Source organism: Ascaphus truei, chromosome 12 (assembly GCF_040206685.1).
Source record: "Ascaphus truei isolate aAscTru1 chromosome 12, aAscTru1.hap1, whole genome shotgun sequence".
Taxonomy (NCBI): domain Eukaryota; kingdom Metazoa; phylum Chordata; class Amphibia; order Anura; family Ascaphidae; genus Ascaphus; species Ascaphus truei.
In genome coordinates, this window is record NC_134494.1 from 2,477,990 (window position 1) to 2,487,718 (window position 9,729).

The 9,729-nt window shown below is 43.6% G+C and overlaps 1 protein-coding gene across 1 annotated transcript; it reads right to left on the reverse strand.

Moving 5' to 3' along the window:
• Positions 1-1,075: 1,075 nt before the first annotated feature.
• LOC142464317 (uncharacterized) lies at positions 1,076-6,985 on the reverse strand. Its single transcript, XM_075567809.1, has one exon. It carries the CDS (start codon positions 6,591-6,593, stop codon positions 5,517-5,519), a length of 1,077 nt encoding a protein of 358 aa, XP_075423924.1. The 5' UTR covers positions 6,594-6,985; the 3' UTR covers positions 1,076-5,516.
• Positions 6,986-9,729: the final 2,744 nt, after the last annotated feature.

The window sequence follows — 9,729 nt, forward strand, 5'->3', positions numbered from 1 at the left end:
TTGCGTTCCAGGAATGTGCTGCTGCTCTTCTCCGCTATTAGAAGCGTGTTGGAAATCCGCTCACATGGTAGAATGAAAAACGAAAGACAATGGGGATAGCCTGGGTGGGATGTATATAGGGTTTGGAAGCCTATCGCCAACATACCCAACCAATCAACCTCGTAGGAAAGTTCTCATTCCCCAATTCCCTACTTGCCCATAGTTTGGAGAGTGGGCACTAGGAATTTCCTGTTCACACAGAGCATGTGCGACAATGCTACCTTGGCACTCCCCTCTTTACCTGGCCCCTCTCAGGCTGGAAGAGGGAACTCAGGATGTGAGCTAGCACAAATGGTCAACAGGATTTCCTATTTAGCATCCACCTGGCCAATTACAGGCGTGGGCAAAGCATGTAACCTTTGAAGCTTGCATAGGCAAGTGACCCAGCTCATAGGTGTCAAAACATTTGGTTCTTGTGTGCATTTTAATGACAGGAGAAAAAAAAAACCTCATCTTGCTTGTCCTTGTTTAAAACCTGTAGCAAAATACACTTTATTGAAAATACATGTTCCCCTTATCTTACACTTATATTTTTCATGTGTGTGTGCTTGGAGTGTACTATACTGCAAGCTCATACAATCCTGCCAAATGGGGACAATAAGGGACACAGGGAGAAATAAGACATATACAGTGCATGAAAAATTAACCCCTTCATCCCCAATACGAAATAGGGGTAACCAGCTGAGCACACTGCCTTTATTAATGCGCTGATTATGCCCATTTTCTTCACAGATATGCTGTGTGTATTTATTTGTGATTTTGCTGTGTGTGTTTGTGTGTCAGTTTGTTGTGCATGTGTGAATTTGCCGTGTATTTCAGTCTGTCAGTGTGCTATAGTGTGCCAGTATGCTGTGTGTTTTGTGTAAATTTGTCAGTTACAGTGTTAGATGTGATCCAACTGATCAGACCTAGGGCAGGCAACCACACACCAAACTCAGCCCGTGGAGATTTCACCACGGCACTGATATATTCTTGGTCTCAGATACAAATGGCACGAGCTCGGAGTTGTAAGGAAACAGAAAACACAAAGGCTTGCTGAGTTCCTACATCTGTTTAATAATGAGTGAGCGGTATATTTATACAGAAAGGCAAGCAGGAAAAAAACGTTATCAGTTCTATACATCTGCAGTCACAAGCTAAATTCATACATACAGATTAGACATTTAAGATTACATATTCCATCTGGAAATGCCTTCCCTGGGAAAAAAGACATTTACTGGTGGGAAAAATACAGTTCAGCAGATATTTAATGGGGTCACAGGAAGCTTCAGTGGTCTTACTTCCCGTGTATGAGACACGCTAAAACAGCTTGTCTAAAACTAACAAAGCTAAGATATTTAACCATTTTTGTCCCCGAGAAGAATGAAGCTGGCATATACTGCTTTAACCTTTTCAGTCCCTGAAGGGAACAAAGCTGACATATACAATTTTTAACCTTACATACAGTTTGCTCTGTCAGTGTGCTATTTGTGCCTCAGTGTCTGTCAGTGTCCTGTGTATGATTCAGTGTCTCAGTGTGCTGTCGGTACCTCAGTGCAAGCAATTGAGGTAACACGAGATTACAACATTTTTAATAGAGCATTTTTAAACGTTTCTGTCATTCTTTAAACAATTGTCTATAGTTAACTTTATTTTAAAAAAAAAGTAGTTACTGTGCAGTATACTGTACACCAGTGTTTTTCAACCACTTGTGTGTGTGAGGGAGGTGCGTGTAGGTGGTTATTCAAATTTGTGTATGGCGGGGGGGGGGGGTTACTGTATTGTAGAAGGGGAATTGTATGCGTGTGGCAGGGGGTGGAGGGGAGAATTGAGGGAGCTGGATTGAGTATGGATGGGGGGGGGGGGGTTACTGAGTGATAGCCGAGGGAGGGGGGGAATGGGTTAGAGTGTGAGAGGAAAAATGGGGCAGTGAGGGAGAGGGTGTAAGACAGTGGAGAAAAATACATGAGGATAGAGGGGTGAATAGGCAGAGTGAGGTGTAAAAGCGGGGGTGGGGCTTGCAGGACCGCCAACACACAGGGGGGGGGGGCAGGGGGCCATTGGAAACTCCTAAATCTACAGAATATGTTTACTCATAATGGGGCCCTGAAAATAAATTTGCCTGGGGGCCCGTACATGTCTAGCTACGCCACTGATCTTCCATATAATATTCAAAGCAATAATTAGAATGTAGGTAGGTATTTAAAGTTTTAAATGACTAGTAATTTTACATGCAAATTGAATATACCGTATGTTGCTAATTGAGGTTTAATTAACAGCACTGTTAACAAAACCATATGGGTGTATAATGCAGCTGATATTTGCTATAATATAAATATTTATATACAACTTATTTATTTATAAAATGTTTTACTAGGAAGTAATACATTGAGAGTTACCTCTCGTTTTCAAGTATATATAATATATATACTATACATATATAGTATGTATATATACAAATAATACATGGTTACAAATAGTAGTTACAAAAATTAACAGGGTATACATTATATACTGTACAATACATTGCATGCACAGTTAAAGAAGATATATATTATAGGTTTATGAAACAGTTACAGACAGCCTTAGTTTTGAAAGAACTTAAACTGGTGGTGGATGTGTGTAGGTTGTTCCAGTTTTGGGGTGCATGGTAAGAGAAGGAGGTGCGGCCGGATACTTTGTTGAGCCTTGGGACCATGAACAGTCTTTTGGAGTTTGATCTCAGATGATAAGTGCTGCATGTGGTAGGGGTGAGGAGCTTGTTCAGGTAGATGGGTAGCTTGCCCAGAAAGAATTTGAAGGCAAGACAGTAAAGGTGAACTTTGCGGTTAGACTCGAGTGATGACCTATCTAGTTTTTTGAGCATTACGCAGTGGTGTGTGTTGTAGTTGCATTGGAGAACAAAATGACAAATTGAATTGTAGAGGGTGTCAAGTGGGTTTGGGGTGCCGAGTCACATACTATGTCTCCATAGTCGATAATTGACATTAGCATCTGCTGTGTGATACGCTTACTAGCCAGCAGGCTTAGGGAGGATTTGTTCCTGTAAAGTACACCTACTTTGGCATAGGTTTTGGATGTCAGGGTATCAATGTGTTAAGTGGGAGTCAAACCATATGCCCAGGTATTTAAAACTAGTAACAGGATTTAGGGTGGTGTTAGCATTGGTTCTGATCTGGAGCTCAGTCACTGGAAGCTTTAAAAATTTAGTCTTGGTCCCAAATACCATTGTTAGTCTGGTAAGTGTTTAAAAACAGTTTGTTTTGGGAAATCCAGTATTCGAGTCTCAAAAAGTCAGACTGAAGTATGTGTTGAAAGTCGGAGAGGCTATGGCTGTGTGCATATAGGATTGTGTCATATGCATACATGTGTATTGGAGCTCCCTTACAAGCTGTGGGAAGATCATTGATGAACACCGAGAAGAGTAGGGGCCCCAGAACAGAGTCTTGCGGGACACCACAGGTGATATAAAGGGGATTGGAGTTAGAGCCTGAGATGGACACATTTTGGGATCTACCTGATAGGTAGGACTGAAACCAGTTTAAAGCATGCTTCCCTATTCCAGAGCTCTAGAGTTTGTTAATCAGGATGTTGATCAAAAGCCTTTACAAAATCTAGGAATATTGCACCAGTGAGTTGTCCCCGTTCCATTCCACACTGGATTTCATTCCAAACTTTTAGCAGGGTAGTTATGGTGGAGTGTTTTGGGCGAAAGCCAGATTGGAATTGGCTAGGGAAATTTGTCTTGGTATAGTAATCGCTTAATTGGGAGTGGACACATTTTTCCATGATTTTGGATTGACTTGGGAGAAGGGAGATTGGCCTGTAGTTTGAGACAGTGTTTTTGTCCCCACTTTTGAAGATTGGGACAATTCTGACAGTTTTCAAGGTCTTAGGGATATGGAAGCAATTGGTTTGGCAATGGCTGGGGCACCAAGTCTTAGGAACCTAGATTGTAGTAAGTCAGGTCCACATTGGCTGCTTAGTTTTAATTTGAGGAGCGCTTGTGTAATCTCCTTTTCGGATACTGGGCCAAATTGAAAATAGTGGGCAGTGTTAGCAGGGGGTGGGGCTATATGGGTACTCCAAGGATGAGATTCAGGTTTGTGCTTTGAGTTGCGTTTCACTAATAAATTAGTAGCACACCTCACAAAGTAATCATTGAATGCATTTGCAATGTCAGTGGGATTTGTCAGAGTAATATCCCCCTTTGTGATATTACTTGGTTGTTGATGGTTAGAAGGCTGGAATATATTGTTGATAACCTTCCAGAAGTTAGCTGGGTTTGATGTATTTTGGTGGAGATTGTCAGAGTAATATTGTGCTTTTGCGTGCCTTGTACACGTTCCGCAGGCATCTGTAGTGATTGAGATGCTTGGTAGTGCCAGTTACTTTGTAGCTTTTTCACAATGCATCCCTGAACTGGTAGAGTGCTATAAGGTCAGTTGTAACCCATGGAAGGTGTGTCCCCCCCCCTCCCGTCCCCCCTTTTGCGTAGTGCAGCATGGGTATCACAGAGTTTTAAGAACTCTGATTGAAAATAGTCGAGCGCAGAATCAGGGTCGGGAATTAAATCGATTCTGTGCCAAGGGCAGTTGGTAAGATCAGCCAGAAACTGTAGTGGGTTAAAGTTTCTAAATTTTCTAGTGAGAGGACTTTAGGGCTTGATTGGGGCGGTTTAATTTTCCTTACAGAGTATACTATTGCATGGTCACTGAAAATGTCAGGAAGGATGCCAGAGGATTGGATTCTGCTGGGATTTGAGGAGAGAATCCAGTCCAGCAAGGAATGGTTGCACAATTTCAGTTTTGTCCGTGTGGGTTGGGAAATGAGTTGCGATAGGTTAAGCGACTTGATTTGTATCTGGATTTTGTGGTTTTTAGGGTCAGGCCAATTGAAGTTGAAATCCCCAAGAACTAGCACTCTTCTCATTCAGAGAGGAAATGGAGCCAAGAAACTGGGAGATATCAGTCAGATTGTAGAGGGGCTTTAGGGGGGTGGTAGATGCCAGCAACCAAGATGGGCTTAGAAAAGGGGAGGCAGATTCTGCCAACTAGGATTTCAAAAAGAGGGTGGGCTTGGGGGGCAATTTAGCAGTGTAAATGGTAAGGTGTCTGCAATATAAAATAATACACCTCCTCCTCTCTTTGAGCTATCTCTCCTAGAAATTGAGTATCCCTGAATGGCAATATTTGCATCGGTGGTTTTAGGGGTTAGCCATGTTTCTGTGATAACACTGTCCCTTGTTCTCTTGATTTGCACTATCACGTATATGAAAGATTACATAGATTTCAATTGAAGTGTTGCGGCAAAAAACTGTATATCAGAGCAAACTTTGGCAATTGTCATTTCCCCAAAATATTTTTTTCTATTTATTTTGTTTTTTAATGGTATTTTATATACTTTCACATTAATACTTAGAGGGAGACAATAAGTAAGTTGTCTTGTGTTTGAAAAGATTTGATTTTGTCTAAAGGTTTTTCCCATATTCAGAACAGTTATGCTGTGATCCTTGTGTGGATTCTTTTGTGTTTAACAAGATTTAATTTCTGACTGAAGCTTTTTCCACATTCAGTGCAGTTATAAGGCTTTACCGCTGAATGGATTCCTTGGTGTTGAAGAAGATATGATTTATAACTGAAGCTTTTCCCACATTCAGAGCAGTTATAGGGTCTCAGCCCAGTGTGGATACTTTGGTGTATAACAAGATGTGATTTCCGACGGAAGCTTTTCCCACATTCCGAGCAGTTATAGGGTTTCAGCCCAGTGTGGATTCTTTTGTGTGAAACAAGATTTGATTTCTTACGGAAGCTTTTCCCACATTCTGAGCAGTTATAGGGTCTCAGCCCAGTGTGGATTCTTTTGTGTGAGACAAGGGTTGATTTATCACTGAAGTTTTTCCCACATTCAGGACAATTAAAGGGTCTCACCCCTGTGTGGATTCTTTGGTGTGTAAGAAGACATGATTTAACACTGAAGTCTTTCCCACATTCACAGCAGTTATACGGCTTTACCCCTGTGTGGATTCTTTGGTGTATAACAAGAGCTGATTTCTTACTGAAGCTTTTCCCACATTCAGTGCAGTTATTGGGTCTAAACCCTGTATGGATTCTTTGGTGTCTAACAAGATACGATTTCTTAATGAAGTTTTTCCCACATTCAGAGCAGTTATACGGCTTCACCCCTGTGTGGATTCTTTGGTGTGTAACAAGATCTGATTTCTGATTGAACCTTTTCTCACATTCAGAGCAGTTATAGGATATCACCCGTGTGTGGATTCTTTGGTGTAGAAGAAGATATGATTTCTGACTGAAGTTTTTCCCACATTCAGAGCAATTATAAGACTTCAACACTGTGTGGATTATTTCGTGTCTAACAAGATTTGATTTCCGACTGAAGCTTTTCCCACATTCAGCGCACTTATAAGACTTCAACCCTATATGGATTATTTCGTGTTTAACAAGACCTGATTTCCGATTGAAGTTTTTCCCACATTCAGAGCAGTTATAGGGTTTCTTCCCTGTGGGGATTATTTGCTGTATAACATTGCCGTATTTCCTACTGTAGGTTTTCATGTCTCTGCTCTTTAAACCCTCTCCTTGTCTTGTCTGGTATTGTGGAGTCTGAACGTTTAGTAAAATGCTGTTTATGTATAGGAATGTTCTGCCGAGTTTCTTGTAATTGTGTTTCAGTTCTATTACAGACTTATGCAATGTTGAAGTCCTTAGAACATATTTCCATTAACACCTCGTGTAATTTATGATGTTTGGGACATTTCTTATATTGCTTCTTGTTCATAGATCAGTCATGTGCTGAAGATACATCTATGGTGAGAAAATATATTAATGTAACATTGCAATGCAACAAAGTAGATTTGGATGAGAAAGAAATGTTACATAGTTACATAGTAGAGGAGGTTGAAAAAAGACGTACGTCCATCAAGTTCAACCTATGCTAAATTTAGACAACAGATACTTTATCCTACATCTATACTTACTCATTGATGTTCATTGAATTCAACCTCTATCAAATTCTACTTATGCAAGATGCTGAATCATATCATTAAAGTTCCATTGTTATATTCATTATATTTACATTAACCCAGAGGAAGGCAAAGAAACACCCCAATGAATCATTTTACAAAAATGTCTCAAATGGAAATAAATATTTCCTCCTCACTCCAGTAATGGAAATCACATTTCTCCCGGTATCAATGTTCTTCCTATATTGTTCTGTAGGTATAACTTATTACAAAGTGAGCAAGTAGATCAGAACTTTTTCTCGTCAAATATGTTTTGTTGTACTTTGCGATATATTAACCCTTTAGTGGCTCAAGTGGGTCAGCTAGCCATTGGTATCCCATGACTATCTCACCACTAACGTCTACAAAGGGGTACATACACAGCTTACACTAGTCTAACTGGGCTGATTAACTAAAATAGTAACAGACGTTCCTGCCGTAATGTTACATCATTTCCCCTGATTTTTGCTGCACTGCAATTCAATCTGGTAAACAAAAAGTGCCCTAAATAATGGTGCAAAACATATACAAAAGAATATATAAGAAAAAATATATACTTCCCAATCTTATTGCTGCAGCAAAGGTTATTCCCACCTTTCTCCTAGTTGAATAAATCCCTTTAGGATTACTGCTATTAGATGTGTGTGCTTAGACCTTTGTCACAGCTATAAGCATGGGAAATATTATTATTTATTAAGCGCCAACATATTCTGCAGCGCGGTACAATGGGGTACATAGAGTTATGTATATTACATACAAGGACAAACATGCACAGACAGATATAAAGAGGCCATGAGGGCACTGCTCGTGTTTACAATCTAGACGGAATGAGGGATAATGGTAAAAGATGGTAAGGTGGCTGCTCATTGTAGGAGAGTGTGTGGCTCAGGTTGGAATATATCCCAGACTCTCATCTGAGTCTGGCTTACCTGTCTGGTCTCTGCAGAGACTACTGGAACTGTAGGTTCCAAATGCAGGGGGACAGAGGCTGGTTCTGCTGCAATCCTTGCTGACTGGCTCCTGGTGATCGCTGCAACAGGTGCCAGCTCAGTGGTAAAAACACAGGTAACGTGTCCTAGGTTGTTACCCAGCAAGACCTCAGCATCTAACCCAGGCAAAATCCCCACCTCCCTCATGCCACGTCTGGCACCCCAGTCCAAAAAGACCCGGGCAACCTGGAGTAACCGCGGTCCTCTGTCTGGCATGGTCACTTGCATCCCGGTGCCCTGGAGCAAATCCTCTGGCCGCATCATATCAGGGCGAACCAGAGTCACGGTGGCACCGGAGTCTAGCAAGCCGTCCGCCTGCCAGTCTCCGATGGTCACCTTCCGTAGATTCTTCTGCCGGACATCGTTGGGCTGCATCCCGACTGGAGCAAACTGATGTCCCCCGCTCTCAGCTGCTGGTCCTGAGGTGGCAAGTGCAGTCTCTCCGCTGGGCATCCCTCTGTGGGCTGGTTCCACGGCTGTACTCGGCTCCTCTGTGTGTGCCAGTTGCACACGGGCGACCGGCCTCGCAGCTGGTGAGCGTTGCCCCTGATGGGGTCCCTTGGACCGGTCCCGGTCCGGACAGTCTGACCTGAGATGCCCGACCTTGTTGCAAGTGTAACACCGCCTCTCATGCTTGAACTCTGCAGCCTTGGGTGCGCTGTTTGCTGCCGCAGGCTGGTGTGTCCACGGAGGGGTAGTCTTAGTGCCCTGGGCCACACGGCCCGCTCCTTTGGGTGCTACAGGGTCCTTCATTGCAACTCGGCTGGCCACATTCTCATCTGCCATTCTCGCTGCATCCTCATAGGTCTGAGGTTTATGGTCATAGACCTATCCCCTCACATCTGTGGGAATCTGCTACAGCAGCTGCTCTTGAAAGAATAAGTCCAGCAGGGTATGGGAATGTTGTAACCCCATTCCCCTCCACCCAGAGTCCCGTGCAAAGCCATTCTACTGGCATAGGTGCTGTATGACTCTCAGGGGAGTACTACCCCCGTCCGGAACTTGCCCCTGTAAGATTCTGGGGTCAGGGCATACTGGGTTAGCAGCTTGATTTTCACATGACTGTAGTCATCGGCATCCACGCGTGGAATACCCATCACAGTCCGTTTGGCTTTGCCAGATAACAGTGGTCGCAGTCTGACCACCCAGTCCCTTCTTGGAATTCGGAACCGGGAACACTGCATCTCGAAGTCATTGAGGAACGCATCAAGGTCATCTGTGCCATCCACGAACTTGCTGAAGCTGTGATGATCCGCCCGGGAAAGACCTTGTTCCCCGTTTGCAAGGTAGGAGTTGTGGGTTCTTCCGAGCACTGCTGTCAGGAGCTGTACCTGCTCCGCAGTGCTAACACCCGTTCCCCATGTAGCCAGAAGGGCAGTGAGCCCAGGGATGGCACGCTCGGCAGCCGCAGCTGCTACCTTGTCCGCAACCCCTGGCGCCAAGCCACCCACGACCGGGGGGTCACTAGCACTCTCCTCATGTCCTTGCAGCCCCGGAGTTGGAGGGACCTCCTGCACTCAGTGCTGAATAGCGTCAGCCAACACAGCAGCTACGGGGACTTGCCCCTCTGGTAGGACCCTGCGGACCTCATGATGCTCCAAATCCTCCACCAGTTGTGCCTTCGACCGCCCATCTGTCGGCAAGCCATACCCCGCACATCTCTCCACGACTTTCTCTCTGGTCCATGACCTGAACCTTCCT